This window comes from Xenopus laevis, chromosome 3L, assembly GCF_017654675.1.
Source record: "Xenopus laevis strain J_2021 chromosome 3L, Xenopus_laevis_v10.1, whole genome shotgun sequence".
NCBI lineage: Eukaryota > Metazoa > Chordata > Amphibia > Anura > Pipidae > Xenopus > Xenopus laevis.
This window is the reverse complement of record NC_054375.1, coordinates 106,713,538-106,733,524: the sequence shown is the minus strand read 5'-3', so window position 1 is coordinate 106,733,524 and position 19,987 is coordinate 106,713,538. Positions and strand designations below refer to the sequence as shown.

The window sequence follows — 19,987 nt, the reverse complement described above, 5'->3', positions numbered from 1 at the left end:
AATGACAAAGTTACAAATATAGGTTTGAAATGTATATTTATGTATCCTAAGTGTGTACTTAATATTTAATGGTATTTAATAGGGTTCTATGTATACAGTACTTTGCAAGCATTGAGAAAGAAGCATCTTCAGGCATTTTCTTTGTGCTTCACTGCCTGTTTCATAAAATAAATGGCAATTGTTTGGCTCCTCCTCTCTGAAAAACGAAGCAGCAAGCCACACTTTATGGATGTGTTTACCGCTAGAAGCTTTTTCTGCCTTGGAATAAAATGACTAAAACAATCAAGGGATCCTAATCTATGTAATACCCTGGAGATATTTTTTTTTCTCTGTGTGATTTCATGTGTTCACAGTCCGCAAAATATGAAGGGAAAAAAAAGCATTTCAATCACTCAAAGATATTTTTTACTCTCCTTTGTAAAGTCCATATAGCTTTGTATAAATCTGTAGAAAAGAGCAGGTTACTGTGAACAGGAACTAAGTATTGATTTTTCTGCGGTGCAGTAAAGCATCTCCATTCTATCTGGCTCCTGTCAAAGCCACTCTTTAACAGCTGGAGTCAAATTGCACTATTTACAGCAAGAGCTCTTGTCAAACGGACCATAAGTATTCTAACAATACACTATTCAAATGGCACTTTGCCACACAAATCGCTGACTTGATGAATGCCCCGTGTCAATGACTGAGGAAAGGAGAAAAGTTTTACCTTTTTTCTAAGAAAAGGTTTTTAATTAAAAACATTATAGAACTAATGATGCGTTGAAATGTATATTAGTGGTAAAGAGTTAAGCTTGTGTATGTTGGGAAAAGAAAACTTAATATAGGGATTCTTATGCTAAAATAATTAAAATCTGCTTAGATACATCAAGAGTGCTTGACAACATTAATATGGATCTTGTGTCAACAGCATTTGTCACACAGGGACAGACAGTGGCCTTCTGTTAACGGGACTCCACTTGGCACGTGCAGTACAATAAGCAAATAGTAGAGGCCAGAGCAGCATGAAATCAAGGCATTCTTCTTTTGTTATACAGATTTACATTATATTTACCAATGCTGAGACATAACTAAGCCTTTGAAGTGCAACTACAGAACACAGGGTGCTTCCCACACTAATTACCGTAGCGGCAGTCATTAAGCTGAAGGTTCTTCTGAGAGTGTGACATCAGCTATAACTGAGTTATCACTCAGGGAGACTTAAATAGGCATTTCAAAGTGTTTCTGTTTATTGTTTGAATGTCAGTCATTGCCATGATATTTCATAATAACTTTGGTGCATGAATAATAATTTATGTTTATTAATTATACTAATTCATAATTTCCTCTTTTGCCCCTTTAAATATATCAATCCATTTGCATCTTTAAACTTTAAGGGGCAGATTTTTCAAGGGTCGAATTGAAAAATCGAATTTCCAAATTAAATTTCAAGCTAATTTTAGGGGCACATTAACTTTGCTTGAGTGAAGGAATAGAATAAAAAATACTTTGAATTTCGAATGTTTTTTTGGCTACTTCGACCATCGAATTGGCTACTTCGACTACGACTTCGAAATGAATGATTCGAACTAAAAATGGTTTGAATATTCGACCATTCGATAGTCGAAGTACTGTCTCTTTAAAAAAAACTTCGACCCCCTACTTCGCCACCTAAAACCTACCAAGGTGCAATGTTAGCCTATGGGGAAGGTCCCCAAAGGCTTTCTAACTATTTTTTGGTCGAAGAAAAATCATTCGATCGATTGATATTCGAAGTTGAAGGATTTAATTAACCCTCGATATTCGACCATATGTAAATCTGCACCTTAGTGTACTTCAACTAGGGCATAGTCCAAATTCTATTACAATTTGAAAAAAAATTTAAAATTTGAATATCAAAATGTATCATGTACCGTCTCTTTAAAAATTCAACTTTGACTATTCACCATCTAAAACCTGCCAAATTGCTGTTTTAGTCTATGGGGGACCTCATAGAACCCATTTCAAGTCATTTGGTGGACTTTGAAAAATCAAAGGGTTTTTTTGAAAATAGTTTGAATCAAACATTGGGCGATGGGTCCAAGACTGATCACCAAGATTGAGAAAATTACTTGAAATGCATTGGTCTATTGGCAACAACATTTTTTTGATGCTCAACAAATTTTTTGACCAGTCTGGCTATAGAGCTATAAAGTTTATGGATTTAACACAGATAAGGAATTGTGTAAATTGTATAGGAGAGAGAAAGAAAAGCAGCAATGAGAAGGATAGAGGAATGGGAATATAATGAACCAGATACCAGAATAAGAAGCTGGATACCAGATCTTTTCCTGGGTTCTGTGCAGCATCTTTACTGACTACACCAGATAGTGGAAGCATTGGTTTACTCTCAGTAAAGGATTATTATGGAACAAATGCCAATAAGGTAAACTCACCCATATATTAGGGGCCCAGGTGCACTGCACTAAGCCTTCAGCTTAAGGAGCAGATGAACCAAATATCAATTATGGCAGGCACTCCATGAGATCACCCCAGACCAGACTTGTAAAATCAATGAAGATTAATTGCAAATATTACAGCATACGCATAGCCTTTGTAAGATTATGTACTTAACACTAGGAGGCCTATTTATCAAAATTTGAATTTGTGCTATTTTAGTGTTTGTTTATACTTTGAATAAACTCACAATTGTAAAAAAAAAGTGACCCAATTTATTACAAAAACTCTTCATTTTTAATGAGTTTACAAGTTAAAAAAACAACAAAAATTCTAATTGAATAAGTAGTTTAAATTTGACTAGAACAGCTCCCATTTACTTCGACAGGACCTTGCAAGTTTGTTTGCTGAATAAATATTGAAAATTCTTGTTTCTTAAATTGTTATTCACATTCATGATTTTTAGCATAAAAAAATCAAATTGCAGATTAAAAAAAAACAAATGTTGATAAATAACCACCTTACTCATAGGCCTATGAGTAGCACTAGATACCGCAAGAAACAAATATGGTCAAGCTTATACTTACACATTCAATAATTCACTAACCTCCGAAAATTTGCCAACGACAGCTTCGCTTACAGCTCAACACTTCGCCAGGCGTAGATTCGCCAGGACAATGCTAATTCACTAAAACCAGAAGTTGTGTCCAGGGCGTCGAATGATGGCGAAGTATTGCTAGCGTTACTGTGCCAAGTGAAACAAAGTTGTGCTAGCATTGGCTATTTTGCATATGGTGGGAAGTTAAAGTTTAATGGACGTATAAGTTGCAGCAAATACATTACACTACACAAGCCCGGGAAAGCTTAATAAAATAGAGTTGTTATATTGCCCTACACATGAGCCCAGTGTATAGTTTATGCCATATGTTAAGAAATGTAGGGGGGAAGTCGGTTCCCCCCCCAAAAAAAACCTATCTTTTTCAACCTATCACCCTGAAAAAGGTAAAGACGCTAGCGTTTTTTGGGACTTAGAAAAATTTTCAACTATTCTTTTAGGAACTCCTGTCTACTCTATTGCACTTCGCCTGGTCTTAGGTGGTGAAGGCAAGTCTGGCGCAAGAAGTAACTTTCAGTAAAATCCGCATCTTAATGAATTAGTGAAGTTACGTCCATTCGCCAGAGCGCAAATTTGCCAGGCGTTAGGGAGGGAAGTACCGCTAGTGAAGTTACACCAGTGACCATTAGTACTGGCGAAGTACTGAAATGATGTCACGCTGGCAAATTTTCACCCACGTTAGTCACTTTGCCCTTTAGTAAATTTGCCCCATAGTTTTTTCAAGGTCTTCCCAAAGTTCAGTCCTCTAGCTGTTTCCCTCCGTTCTCCAAACGGCACAAAATAATAAATATTTCAAAGTAATGAAACAGCGCTCCCTAAGAAACTCGAGTAGACACAGCAAAAAAATTATATATATATATATATATATATATATATATATATATATATATCACTATATATATATATATATATCACTATATATATATATATATATATATATATATATATATATATATATATATATATATATATATATATATATAGTGATATAGTGCAGTATTTTTTACTTTCTCTGTAACACCTTTTTGTGCTCCCTACTTCACTACTTATAAAAAAGACACTGGTGAAAAGAAAAAAAATTTTTTTTTTTTTTATTTTCAGATGAAAGGGGAGCACAAAAAGGTGTTACAAAGAATATATATATATATATATATATATATATATATATATATTTTTTTTTTTTTTGCTGTCTTTCCTCAAGTTTGTACTTAGTTAAACACTGCAATGATTCTGGTTTTGGGTGATCTCTCATGTTTTGCTCTGTCTGGCTACTTGAAACACAGACATTTTCAATGATAACTTGCTCAGTTACTGATGCAATCACTGATATATTTTATAGTTCAACTAAAATAAGAATATTCCTTACCTTGTTTGAAGCCTTTTCATGTTGAAATAGATTTTGAGACAATGTGCCAAGCTTGTAAGAGTTTGATGACTTATATGTCATTCGTCGATGTCTTTGTGCCTCTTTAGAAGAAGTAATAATGGAATCTGTCATTACAATGTTGAAATTTTCATAAGAAGACAAGATCGCTTTTGCTATGTCTCCAGTTTCGTGGCGTTCCAGAGTACCTTTATGTGTAAAAATAAATATTACCGCAAATGCCTATAATTTCCACTGTGCAGAAAAAACAGACAATACAGCACTTAGTATCTTATTTACAAGCTAAATCCAGTTTGCTATTTTCCCATTTTAATTAACTTCAGAGCCATACTTTCCCTCAGAGCATTGGAAGCATTGAGAGGTTGATGGTTTGTATGTAGAAGCACTAAATATACCATTTTCAGTAGAAGATTAGAAGCACTAAATATTACGTATTTTTCCTTGGTATAGAGGCTAAATAATGGGAATTTGGGAATTCTAATCAATATTCAGACTGCAAAGGGGTATTTATAACAGATATTTATAACATACTAGCTTTATTGTTTAAACACTAGGACTGTCCTCTAGTGTTCAGTGTTGTAAATAGCATAGTTGCATAATATATTAGCAGCACATTCAAAGACTGTATTTCTATAACTCAAGGAAACTAGCACATGGAGAATGCATTAACAAATTATACTTGGGGTATTTTGAAAAGGGAAAGAAGCAACCTGGGATGCAGAAAAAGACAGCAGTTCCTCTCATGCCTTGGCTAGGTTTCTGTTCTAATTCATTACCATCAGTATTTTCACTTTTAGCCTACAACCTTACATTCTGCAATGCCCATCAATTAAGATCCATACTACGAGTTTGTAAACCCTTCATAAAGCTTTTCCATTGCCCCTCTATGTCTTCAAAATAGGTGACCCACATCTAATTACACCTACACATGAAACTGACTTTTGCTTAATGAAGTACACTTGAATGCACTTTCTGGTCCTGGAGCTAATGAAATTTGTTTCCCTGCATGATCCACAAATGCACCAAGTTACTCTATGGGTAAAACATTATGGATTGCATACCAGTTTTGTCCTAATTTTAATATTATTATTTAATATAAAATATTCGAATTTTAATATTAAATAATAATAATACATTTGTGAAAAATCTTCATGGGTTACTCCTACTTAAGTTTTGTTGTAGAAACTGTGAAAAAAATGATAGGAAAATACACTTGACACTATAGCATCTCCACAGAGTATAGGTTGTAAGATTGCAAGATATTTTTTTTTGTTTACGATTTGATAAATATAATATATAATATTATAAATATTGAAAAGTCACATGTGTGCAATGACTTTTCAAGGAAACATCTCACCCCCATCTAAAATTTTAGTAAAACTGCCTCTTAGCTTAACCAGAAAGGTAGCATTTACTACACTGATACTTGGGAAATTCTTGTGGCTGATTTAACACTAAAAAGGAAAGAAAAGCTATGAAAGCTTGTCTAAAATGTAATTGTATTGCAAAAAAGAGGCAAAAAACATGATTGAAATATCCCTTTTATTTGTCCCTATGTAGGGAACAGAAAAGCATCTTTAAATGATCTTACAGTTGTTTTAATCAGTATCGACTACATAAGAGCCATACAGTTCCTTAAAGGGATCCTATCATCGGAAAACATGTTTTTTTCAAAACGCATCAGTTAATAGTGCTACTCCAGCAGAATTCTGCACTGAAATCCATTTCTCAAAAGAGCAAACAGATTTTTTTATATTCAATTTTGAAATCTGACATGGGGCAAGACATTTTGTCAATTTCCCAGCTGCCCCTGGTCATGTGACTTGTGCCTGCACTTTAGGAGAGAAATGCTTTTTGGCAGGCTGCTGTTTTTCCTTCTCAATGTAACTGAATGTGTCTCAGTGGGACATGGGTTTTTACTATTGAGTGCTGTTCTTAGATCTACCAGGCAGCTGTTATCTTGTGTTAGGGAGCTGCTATCTGGTTACCTTCCCATTGTTCTTTTGTTTGGCTGCTGGGGAGGGAAAGGGAGGGGTGATATCACTTCAACTTGCAGTACAGCAGTAAAGAAAGCTGGGAAATTGACAATATGTCTAGATTTCAAAATTGAATATAAAAAAAAATCTGTTTGCTCTTTTGAGAAATGGATTTCAGTGCAGAATTCTGCTGGAGCAGCACTATTAACTGATGTGTTTTGAAGAAAATGTTTTTTCCCATGACAGTATCCCTTTAAAATACAAATGCAAATATGTTTGTACATATAGATATTTTGAAACATACATGAACAATAATTCATAGAAGCTCCCAATACAAATGAAACCTAAAGCAACAGACATGGTACTCTGTTATCTTTAGCAGGTTGTGCTTTTAAGCTTGCTCTGTTCTTTTGGCTTTTCTAGCTTGCAATAGCTGACCATACTATGCCCTTTCATGTAGATCTCCAGATGTGCAGGTGACAACAGGGGACTTCTGGAGCAACAAAAAGGTTTTTCTTGGAATTATGGAATGCACAGAGGGGGTACTAGAATAGACAGAACACTAGAGAGAGGGAAAGTTGCTAAAAACATAACACTAATTAGTCATTGGAGATCAATCACTGAAGATTATTCAGAAAGTACAGAAGTATTCTCAATAAAGGGTAACATTTTCCTATAGGGGTGAGTTAGGTATTCCTAGCAACTGTTTACCAGGTAGCAGTATACATTAAAAAGCTGTAAAATCTTAACAACAATATAAAGAGCATTCTATGCTCAATGTTGCCGTGGAGTTGTTTTCCTATAAATTTTCTCTTCAGTAAGTTTAAAGAATATGTATTTTTTAACAGAAACCTGTTCCTTTATGAGGCACAAATCCCTCTACATCAGTGTTTCCACCAGCCACCCCTGCAGAGGTGTATATGTTTTCAGGCAGTTCTGATCAATGTCTTTGATCCTGTAACACAGCAAATCTTCAAACACTCTAGACCAATGCAAAAATCACTAAAAAGTAGAGGGAAAAACTCTATTCAACTCCAGAGTAGACAAGTCTTTGGTGATTTTAATACTGCTGTGGCCTAATGTCAAGTGTTTTAAAAGAATTTGAAACAGACTGCATAGTAAAAAAGATAACAATTCAAGTTTTGGTAGATTAGGTTACATTTATTGACCCGTTTAAAAGAAACTCTATAAAAACTAAAGTGCATGATCCTTTCAAGATGGAATAAAAACATTTCCCTTTATATCTGCAGAAAAGACTTTTGTGTCCTTGAAATATCAGGTATACAATATTAATCAGGGTTTATTCACATGGCTTTGTGTAACGTTTAACACTCTATTACTGCAAACCATCCTGATTCACTGCATTGTTCAAAATGTCAGACTTACTACATAGTATAAAATCCAGTCTATCAATAGATTCTTGGTGGCATGGTAATAATATTTTGCCACTATTTTGCATGGATTAAAATCCCAAATTGAAAATGTTGTAAGGGTAACCCTTGAGCAGCTTCTTAATAAATATATCAGATTATACATATGGTTTATGTTATTTTTTTGTATATTACCGACACAGATAGTATGCTCTATAAGGGCAAGTCAACCCCCCAAAATAAAAATTTTCCTAATAAAAGAAAGCATAATTCTAAGCAACTTTCCAATATTCATTTATTAGAAATGTTCAGTGCTTTGTAAAAAGAATTGCTATAGAAAGCAGCATTTGCTTAACTCCTGGTTGTTACTTTATAAACAATGTTGCAAAAGTCTTTAGTTCCCCGTTAGTGATGAGCAAATACATTTGCTGCTAAATTCCACATTTCGCCATCTGTAAATTTAATCATGAATCTACAGCAAAAATTGACAACAAAAAAAGTCGCCAAGACGAAAATGTCGCAGAGGCAAAAAAAGTCATCATAAGCAAAAACGCCCATTGACTTTAATGCATTTGGAAAAAATAGTCGCCATAAAAAAAAAAAACCACCCATTGATCTTAATACCTTTGGTCAAAAAAAAAGTCGCAGAGACTAGAAAAAATGGGCATTGTCGTGCGCATAAAAAATTGACGTGTGTAAAAAAAATTGACACTTGGGGCAGATTTATCAAGGGTCCAATTTCGAAGTGCAAAAAACTTCGAAATTCGACCATCGAATAGGCTAGTTCGACATTCGAAGTTGAATTCGTAGGATTTTTAAGATCGTACTATGATTGTACGATTGTACTTCGTTCGTACTTCAAATCAAACGTTTTGAACGAGTTAATCGTACGACCGTACGATTTCACTTCGACTCTAAAAACTTTGGCTATATGTTCTGGGAGGGCCCCATAGGCTAACATAGCAATTCGGCAGGTTTAAGGTGGCGAAGTGTCAAAGCTTTTTAAAGAGACAGTACTTCGATTATCGAATGGTCGAATAGTCGAAGCATTTTCACTTCAAAACAAATTTGAAGTCGAATTTGGCCTATTCGATGGTCAAAGTACCCAAAAATTACTTCAAAATTCGAATATTCACTTTGAATTCACTTCGACCCTTAGTAAATGTGCCCCTTATTGATTTCAATGCTTTTCACTAATTTTTTCGCAGCTTCGCAAATTTTTCGCCAAAGTGAAATGGGAAACTTATTACTATATGATTAGCTGCTTTGTTTTACATTGTATCAACAGTATCAGCCACCAGGCCAGAGACTAGAAAGGGGCAAAGACTGCTTCAATAACAATACATATACAAATAACTTGAAACCATAGAAAATGTGTAATAAATGTATATTGCAAAGTTGCTTAGAATAATGTTTTCTTATAATAGGCAAAAAAAATTTTTTGGGTTGACATTCCCTTTAACTAAATCTTTATGTTATTATATTTGTGAATAAATATCACATAAGCAGTTCCACATAATGCAAGGTATAAAGAATAACTGATGCGTTAAACTTATGGAATAGATGGAGATGGAATTTTTCTAGCAGATTTAGTAAAATTTAAAACTTTAAATTTGGCCCTGTGAAGTATATTTATGGTATTGGAAAAATACTGTAATTTTTCCCTCTGAAATGTTATGTATTTTCTTTTGCACTGGTCAACTGGGATAGAGCATATTCCCCTTTCTTCATATGTACTTATAATGGGATGGGTGAGTATGGCATAAAAACATGGTCACCAGAACACACCATTAAATCGGGTGCACTCCCAGGCTTTAAACACACCAGAACATAATGGTGCCCTAGGCATTAGGAGTGTCATGATTACTTAATTAGATATTCTTTATGTTACAAATCCTGGCTATGCTACCCATAACTATAATAAAAGCATGATGCAATACAGGGGTTTTAGGCACAGAGGTTGACGTCTTTATTGATTAATGTGTACACCACAACAAAGGGTTCAAATCCCATAAGGCTATGCACCATAACCATTCAGGTGTGCCCAACATTTTTATGTATTAGTTATACCATAGATCAGTGTCATAACTAGAATTAGAACTCATTACCCCACTTTTTATTTTGCTCTGCTCTTTTCTTTTACCAAAACTTGCTCCATATTTGGCAATATCAACGGTGTCAAGGGATCAGTTTACTGAATTGTTTTTGTCTTATCTCTGCTATTTATCCAGCATTGAAATCAGAGAAACACTTAGGGGCCGATTTACCAGGGGTCGAATATCGAGGGTTAATTAACCCTCGATATTCGACTGGGAATTAAAATCCTTCGACTTCGAATATTGAAGTCGAAGGATTTTAGCGCAAATAGTTTGATCGTTCGATCAAAGGAATAATCCTTCGATCGAACAATTAAATCCTCGAAGGATTTTAATCCAACGATCGAAGGATTATCCTTCGATCGAACAATTAAATCCTCAAAGGATTTTAATCCAACGATCGAAGGATTATCCTTCGACCAAAAAAACTTAGGCAAGCCTATGGGGACCTTCCCCATAGGCTAACATTGAGTTCGGTAGGTTTTACATGGCGAACTAGGGGGTCGAAGTTTTTTCTTAAAGAGACAGTACTTCGACTATCGAATAGTCGAATAGTCGAACGATTTTTAGTTAGAATCCTTTGATTCGAAGTCATAGTCGAAGGTCGAAGTAGCTCATTCGATGGTCGAAGTAGCCCAAAAAACACTTCGAAATTCAAAGTTTTTTTACTTCGAATCCTTCACTCGAAGTTAGTGAATCGGCCCCTAAGACTGAGAAAACAAAGGAACTTAATTTTAAGCGTATGCGCTCCCTGGCCATTGTATTCCCCCATCTATCCCTACAAAAATATTGGAAAAGTCAAGAATCAAGCATTTAAATGTATACATTCATATGCACATTCACACAGGCATGGAATCTATTTAATTTAGGCTTGCTGGACGCATTTTATTTTTCTACAATTCAGATGTCAGAGCAAGGTTGCAGAATTTGGAGCAGATTTTGCCATATTTGGGGGATGGTTAGGGGCTGCATTGAATGCTGGGATGCTGAATCCTGTGCCTATATATGTACACTTTATGTAAGGTAAAATACTATTAAAATTATAAAGATTTAAAGTTATCTATGAGATGAATACAAAGTACATTTGCCAGTGTCTGAATTTTAGAGATAGTAGTTCAGTGGACAAATACACTGACCCCTAAGCAGGGAAGAATGATTAGATTCTCATGGCTGCCCCAAGTGACCTTATCAAGTCTTTTTAACTATCAGTGCTTCAGGCTACAAAATTAAATTGTATACACTGCAAGGCAGGGGCTCAATATGTCTCCAGTATTGTTTACAGATTATTGTTTAGCATGAAGCATCTTTCAAGACTGAAAATACTATTTTATTACTTGCTTTACTGGGCTTTATACTAATTACATCATGTTGCAGAAGAAAATGCACTGTATACAGTATTCAACTTTCAGGACAATAGCCACAAAGAATTTTGCCCATCATATTTTTGGCAAGGAAAAAAATTTCCTCAATCAGCCATGTGCCAATTGTCTTGTTTTTACAGACCCAATGAGACATAATAATTCTTGTTACAAGAGAAAAATCTAAGGCTGTAACTGGGAACTTTAATAGTCTGTAGCCTGAAGCTATATAGCATATTTTGAAGGGGCATTTAAACACCACAAAATAGGTCCTGGGGGAAAAAGGGGCTACTGCCAGCCTACCGTGTCTCCATTAACCACTGGTGGAAAACTGAAATACCAGGGCTGGAGGTTGGTGACACTGGACAAAGTGGTGAATAGTGCAGCCGTTAAAAAAATTGGGGTTTTGTCACAGATTGAGATTTTTAGATTTATTGATTTATTGTATCTTCTCAGTAACATTTTCTTTTTTGGTGGAAACATTTGAGAGCTCAAAGTTGCCACGATTCATTTAGGGTAATAGGCACATCAGTATTTGATTGAATGGAAGTCTTTCTATGACTGATTTTAGAATTCTCAAGAGTTGTGAAGACTTCTCCCTATCGATGAGCAAAATTTTTCGCAGAGTTTCACAGCGAAAATGACACCTAAAGACTCTAATGGATGAAAAAAATTGTTGCATGTCACAAATTTGTTGTGCAATTTGTTGCACGTCAAGAAAAATGTTGTTGCTCATAGACTCATACTATCTCACCATTAAAATCTATGGGAACCTTACACATTATGAGGACATTTTTCTCAGGAAATAAGCGAGAAATAATAAAGAAAAAGAAAAATATTAAAAAAATTAAATCATTTAAAAAAATGAAATTTCTCACTCTCACAATGTGTCGGAAAAAAATAGGGATAATCCATAAAGTTTGCTAAATACTCCCTTTAGTAAAACAATTTCCTCTCAGGTGATCAAATGAGTGCAATTTACATGTTCAGCATTTATTAAACTCCAAAAACAGGGATATTTCATTTAACATATATACTGAACATTGTTATTGATAATTTGCAAGAACCCCCTGTGATATAAATACATGGGAAAGCTCCACACGCGTAGCAAAAGAGATTGGAATATAAATACGTTTCTTTAAGCCACAACATTTCTGTTTATTTATAAGAAGGAATCTTTTAGGAGGTTAAGTACATGTCTTGCTGTTTGTCTTGACAAACAAAAGCATCTTTTTGTCAAACAATAAAATGTATTTCATTGACAGTGTTGCTTATTATTTTAAGCCTTCTGTCAGAGTTCAAGAAGCCAGTGAGTGACAGCTGAATCAAGCAGTATCTATCATGGAACTTAGAGCAATTGAAGATTTATCATTTATCATCAACTTACAGATGAAGTTCAATGCCCTGCTCACATGAACTGCATAAAGATCGACCTAGTGCCCTCTTACCAACAAATCTATTTCACAGTTACTGCATCTGAGTGTACAAACACATGAATGGCTATATTACTGGCCAGTGAATTCACATTTTGTTAACTATTGTGAACATAAAGTACATGTCAAGTATACATGCTGGCTAGGTTGATGTGTTTGTATAACGATTTTCCTTCTTTTATTGTATTCTATACTGAATGCAACCGGAATTGCAGCAAAATTAAAAAAAATTCAACATAGGCATTTGAACTCATGATGCAGCTTTACAAGGGAAATATAACACTTAAAACCCAACATATAAATAATATGTGCTGACCGCTTTGACCTTGACAACAGCAATGACCCAGCCTCTAGCAACTGAAAAACGCCTCTGCAGAATTATCTGTAAGGTCCCATTCAAATCTAATTCTGACTGATGAGCTGTATAGAGGATACAACAAAGAAAGGCGAATACAAAAAGAGTATCATTGTAGCTGCTTAACAACTTGCCTGGAGTGTGCACAACAATTATATGAGAAATTACACATCTAAACTCTTTTAATAGAGAGATGTGCCTAATATAAGTAGGGGTTGTATTGAGAAGAAATAAAATGGTTTTAAATGGATTAAATAGTTACAGTTACTATAACTTTACTTTAGTCTACAAATGATGAATAATTCCAGAAGAAGTCATTGACAGGACCACTGAGGATGCCTCATCTGGCCGTTTGCAATATAAATGTCAAAATGAGTGTTAAAAGCAAAAAATGGAGACTGTAACCCCCTCTATAAAAAAACAACTTATTTTTGAAGGCAGAATAAAATACTAAAACAGGAGACTTTTTACAATATAAATGCAGTTTCAGTTTCACATGTTGTATTCATCCATTTTTTAATGTTTATTCAGAACCTTTACTGTTTAGTGCAAGGAAGTTTATAGAAATGCAATAGGGGGAGCATAGAAATTATTTGCAGGCCCACAACAACCAGCAACCTACCTGATGTGCAGCCTTCTGCTGAGCTTGAACATAGGGCCTAAGCTTTGTATGTTCTCTGATTTTACCCCTTTATTGCTGTGACAGGCTGTATGCTCCTGGCTTTCTCGGAAAAAAAAGCTGCTATCTTCCTACATGAGTATTTGGGCTTAGGAGCAATGCATTATCCATCAGGTTCAGCCCATTGTCAGACATCAACCTGTGTCACATCACAAGAAATTCTACTATGCAGGGAGGTGCCAGCCTTTAAATACTATGGGGCAAATTCACTAAGCGGCGAAAATGCGCTAGCGACGCCTTCGCCGCACTTCGCCAGGCAAAGTTTCGCCAAGGCACCGATAATTCACTAAAATCCGAAGTTGTGCTCAGGGAGGCGAAAGGTAGCGAAGTTGTGCTACCGTTAATTTGCCAAGCAAAGAGAAGTTACACTAGCGATGCCTAATTTGCATACGGCGCCAAGTTACAATACACAAAGCTTCATAAAATAAAATAGAGTTGTTATTTTGCCCTATACATGTGCCTACTGTATAGTTTAGGTGCCATATGTTAGGAAATGTAGGGGGGAAGGAGGGTACCCCAAAAAAATTTACAATCTTTTTCAGCCAATCACTCTTAAAAAAAAAAAAAGACACCAGCGTTTTTTGGAACTTAGAAATTTTTTTTTGAAGCAATCCCTATCTACTCTATTGCATTTGGACTGGTCTGCGGTGGCGAAGGCAAGTCTGGCGCAAGAGGTAACATTCAGTAAAATACGCAAGTTACATCCCTTCGCCATAGCGCAACTTCGCCTGGCGTAAGGGTGCAAATTAGCGCTAGAGTAGGTCTACTTTGCTAGCGAATTTTCGCCAGTGCCCTTTAGTACTTTGAAGTAACAAAATTATATCACGCTGGCGAATTTGCGCTAGTGTTAGGTGCTTTAGTGAATTTGCCCCTATGACCGGAGGAATGTGTATTCATCAATTCCCTCTCGGCGCCGTTTCACTAATTTTTCACAGTTTCACGAATTTCGCAGGAAATTTGTGAATTTTCCCGCGAAGCAAAACTCCCCAAATTCGCCCATCACTAGTCTTATGTGTTTCATGTCCAAATGGCACTGCCCATGACTAAAGCTATTTGGATAATTCTTATTTGTGGCAATGCACGTATTCAGCAATTACAATTGCCATGTCTCCTACTTTTTGACCATTTTCTCAAATATCTCAAACAATGTTATAATTATTATTTAAGATAATGCATCTGCTACATTTCATGTATCATGAAATAGTAAAGGATACTGGTTTTAACTTACACTTGAAAATGCACACCCGGTCAAGCATCCTATCTTAGATAATAAAAAAATATCAGCTTGCTCATTGTCATTGAACAAGCAAACAATTACAGTAGTAGCTTGAATAGCAGAATGAACGCTGAAGACAGATGCTCTAACTGCAAAGGTCAAATGGGGTAGATGAAAGATACTGCGTGTGACACCTAGACAAAGATATTCTTAGAACTTCTTGAATGACAAAAAGTCCATTCTGTCTTTAAAATATTTGTTAGTATTTATAAATGAAACATTTATATATTAAACAAATTAGATGACTATCATCTATCTATTGTCACATTTTAATCACTAGTAAAAAATAGCTTCAGGAATGCATTCTAGGCAATAAACTGATTACATACAGTCAGTGTGGTTTTATGAAGGATTGCTTGAGCCAGGCAAACCTGATTAGTTTCTATGAGCGGGTAAGTGGTAAACTGGACCAAGACAAGTCTGTTTAAGTCGTAGATTTATATTTTTCTATTGCATTTAGTGCTGTAACAGATTGGTGCATAAAAGTTGGCCTTTAGGAGTATCAGAAAGGTTTTGCAATATTAAGAAATGGATTTGTAATTATATTTTTGCCCCAATCTAGGTTCTATAAAGATTTTTTTTATATCTGCTTGTAAATTCTACCTTGTATGGATGCTTTCATTTTTATTCCTTTTGCTCCCTTAATCCCCCATATTTCTTTCCTAGCCTTTCCTGTCAATTTGCCTTGTGTGTAAATCCTAGCGGAATACAATAGCACTGGGCAAGGCCTAGCTGACATGGGGAGTGACTGGTTAAATATAAGAAAATCTAAGAGAGCGAGTAGTAGTTACAAATCTTCCTATAGCCTGTACATCATTTGTATCACCTTTATACCACTTCTGTTATTTTTATTTCAAAAGGGTTGCCCTGTAACATTATAGCCCATACAGAGACACCATCAAAATATGTCCACATAAATGATGTGTTCTAATGTACTAATCACAAAATGATTAACCCTTTCGCTGCCAGCCAATTTGGCCAAGTTGGAACTTCTATTGCCAGACCGTTTTTGAACATTTTTTGCTCTTTCACTTTACGGGACTTTCCTGGGGGGGTCTTTTAGTTTACCCATGAAAACAAGATATTGTTTTTTTCAGGACAACCTAAGCTTTCAAAATATGCTAGAATTTAGTTGTCATTCCAGTCCTGTAAAAAGATATGGGCTTCTAAGTGTATAAAAAAAACAAAAAAAAACAGTTTCACATGATACAAACGCATATATCAGAAGCATAATTTATTTTATGCATGAGAACATGGCAGATTTGGAAAGTTCTGTGTCTCCCGAACAAACCAATACCAAATATATTTAATTTTATGGAGATTTCTCACTTCGATAGTTGAAAACTCCAAAGCAGTAAACTACCAAATTTCCAAAGCACCGCTCCATAAAACAGCATACATCTGATTTCAAGGCCAAACATTCCACTAACAGTAGGTTTACCCTAAAAAACTACCCCTTATTGGAAAGAACAGATTCTAACGAGTTCAAAATGGGTAAATATATATTTGTACTCCAAACTACCAAGTTGCAATTCTTTCCTAAAGTTAGCAGTTTTTATAAAAATGTGTTACATTTTTGAAAAATTACCTCAAAGTGTCCAGTCTTCAGCATTGTATCTCCCACATATCATTATATACCAAGATACAACACCCCAAATATGAAAGCCCAGGGTCCGCTGAACCGTTTGATGCCCAATATGCATAGGTGCACCTAAGTATGTGGCATATAGGGGCCCCAGAACGAAGACACCCCATATGAGTTATCAGTTCTGGAATTCCAAATACTGCAAAATCCGCACATTTACATCATTTTTCAAGGGGCAAAAGTACAAAAATGTATGTTCACCCCAGAAAACCATATACTTTTGGAAAGTACACATTCCGACAAATCTAAAATGGGTATGCACATCTTTCTACTCCAAAGTACCAAGCCGTAAAGCTTTCCTACATTTCGCAGTTTTTATGACATTACCGAAAATCAACTCTATATTGCAAATCTGAAGCATCGTATCTCACACATATCATTATATACCAAGATAAAACTCCCTAAACATGAAAGTCCAGGGTCCGCTGAACAGTTTGATGCCCAATATGCATAGGTGCACCTAAGTATGTGGCGTATAGGGGCCCCAGAACGAAGACACCCCATACGAGTTATCAGTTCTGGAATTCCAAATACTGCAGAAGCCACAAAAAAGAAAGCTCTCTGTTTGATTTCAAATTAAGCAGAGAAATCCCTGTCTAAGGCAGGATTTTTTGTTCTCATTTGGTGTGTGAAGGTGTTAGCTACTTGGTGTGTGAATTTTGGGAAGTTTTGAGTTGATTTACTTTATTTAAAATCGATTTTTATTTTGACCCAGAAGGTGAGTGATTGCTAGCCCAGTTCCCTTCACTTCCTGTGGGCTACAAACTCACTGACAGATCCCCTACCCCTCCCCCACACCTGGGTGTCAGTTTCACTTGTTTTTTGTATTTAGTTTCAGCTGAAATTTATCACTATTTGCACAGATTGTGTGTGTGCTTTTACTTTTATCCTTGTTTTGTAAGGAGAGAAAGCTAAAGGGAGAAGGATTTAAGAAAATAAAACATTTTCTAGTAGCAGTGCAACTCCCAGGCTCCTGCTCTCATTAACCCTCTCCCTGCTTAAGATTCTCATTGTTGCATTTACTTTTGCTGATTAATGGAATTAAGCTTACTTTTTGTGGATTGTTTTGTAAAATAATGGGAGGGAATAAAAAACAAAATTATAAAAAAATACCTCAGGCTCCTAAAGGAAAAGGAGCTGAAAAACCTGGTTGTAGCTATGCTAAAAAACACCAGTCACAGCCTTTGTCTAAAAGCTCCACTGCTTCTGTTTCTGCTGCTGCAGCCAATGTGACCACTGCTAAAAGTTTTGCACAGGCAGTGGCTACTGGCAACAACCCAAGCCAAGTCACTGCTGGGGTAGAGCAGCTTACAAGGAAGCATGGGGTTAGATGTCTAATGACAGGAGCTCATGGCATAGAGGCTTACATAAAAGCTGCAGCTGAAGTGGTGGGCCCCTCTGTAATAGTGGCAGCAAGTAAAATGTATGGGAAAGCCATAATATTTGCCCGTACACTAACTGCAGTGCATACTCTAGTGCAGAGAGGCATCACAGTAGGGGGAAGTTATATCCCTGTAGAACCCCTAGAAGGATTAGGCATAAAGATAGTCCTATCTAATGTGCCCCCTTCCTGCAAGACCATTTATTGCTACCCCACCTGCAAGCCCTCGGTGAAATAAAGTCAACTATTTCTAAACTTCCCTTGGGTTGCAAGGAGAGCAGATTGAGACATATCCTCTCTTTTAAAAGGCAGGTGCAATTACTTTTGCCTCTGGGTCAAGATACTATTGAGGGGTCCTTTGGTGTTCCATTTGAGGGGGTGCTGTATAAAATTTTTTACTGCACAGAAGAAGTGAGGTGCTTCCTTTGCAAGAACCTGGGACACACTCGCCAGAGTTGCCCCAAAGGGCATATTAAGACCACAGTCCCTGTTCCTGCCCCCAGTACCTCTAATGCAACATCATACCCTGCTACAGCTATTGCTGCAGGCTCCTCAAAGGAGAAATCCCCTTCAGTAAAGAACCTTAAGGTGGTTGTTACACAACCCACCTCTGAAACCTCCAAACCTCCTCCTTCTTCACTCAAGTTATCTAAGGATGCAGCCTACATTTCAAATTCAGCAAAAGAAAAGGGGGGGGGAGGAATGTCAATGCATCCCCCAGTGCTGCAGTTGTTTTTGCCAAAAACCAACTTAACCCTGTTATGAGCAATCCTAAGGGTGTGGGGGTGCCGGTGGTTGTAACACCTGTCATGGTGGAAGCAGAGAGTAGCATTTCCTCTTCAAATGATAAGAAAAAGAAGAGGAAATTTAAATCCAACAGGCTGATACCTGAGGAATGGGTTTCAGTGGTCAATGATGGAGCACCCCCATCCAAGGGCAAAAAGGGCAGCAAAACATCTGCTCCTCATGTGGTGATATTGTCTGGTCCAACTGTTGGATGCAATCAACTGGTGCCAGACCATGCACCTATAGACTCAGTTGGGGAAGAGGAGATAAATGGTCTGGAGAAATTTGAACAGGGGATTATGGGTCTCCCCACAGAGTCAGGGGTGCTGTATCTGTCTCCAACAGGGGATCTTCCCCTGGAGTATAAAGGGACAGCTAATGAAACCCCTGCAGAGTGGGCCGTAAGTGTTCCTGAGGTGCTGAGCTTTGGGAACTACAACCAGCCTCAGTGTTTAGTGCCTCAGGGTATTTCACTCCAAGAAATGGAGAACATTGGGACAACCCCCATACAGGATCCTGCAGACAATGCTGCGAGGGAGGATAATGAGGCTAGAGTTGTAAATATGGAGGATAGCCAGACAGACTCTGTAAGGTCTACTGTGCATGTTAAGATCTCTCCTCCATTCTCTTCCACTGATCCCAATGTTATTGCCATTCAGGAGGCACAGGAGGCAGTGGAAAGGGCAGAGGTTGCCCATCGAGCCTCTAAAGCTCCTGTTGTTAAGGAGCCAATTCCATCTGCTACCCCTGAGCCAAACACCTCCAGTGGTGTTCCAAGCAAAATCCAAGTATTATCTGAGCCGTTGCAGGGTCTCCAGATAGCAAGTGCTTCTGATCCTTCTCCTGCAACTTCTTGTGTAGATATTATCAAAGCTCCAGTGGAGAGGGGGAATTATCAATCCCTTAGCCAAGAAGAGTTCATGGATGAGGGGGACATCGAAGAGGAGGTTGACACAGTTGTGACAAATCCTTCTACCCCAATCATCTCAGCTGAGGAACTCAAGATATTTCTTGAGAGCACCCTTGGTGTTAAATTGGAGAAGAAGCTACATATGGCTCTAGAGAAGTGGCATGATTTGACTTTGGTGATCAGTTCTGTGAGACAATACATCAAGGTCATAAAAGAGGCCAAAAACTATGGAACGGCAGAATATCTCCGTAGTGTTAAGTTCCACAAAAAGTGTTTGTCTCACCAGGCCTCTGTGAGGGCTAAAGCATTT

The 19,987-nt window shown here is 36.8% G+C and overlaps 1 protein-coding gene across 1 annotated transcript in view; it reads right to left on the bottom strand.

Moving 5' to 3' along the window:
- LOC108711381 (WD repeat-containing protein 72) overlaps positions 1-19,987 on the bottom strand; it is a 142,202-nt gene that overhangs the window by 64,943 nt on the left and 57,272 nt on the right. Inside the window, exon 14 of the mRNA XM_018253064.2 lies at positions 4,395-4,600. Coding sequence (XP_018108553.1) covers positions 4,395-4,600 — 206 coding nt within the window. The remainder of the gene's footprint in view (positions 1-4,394; positions 4,601-19,987) is intronic.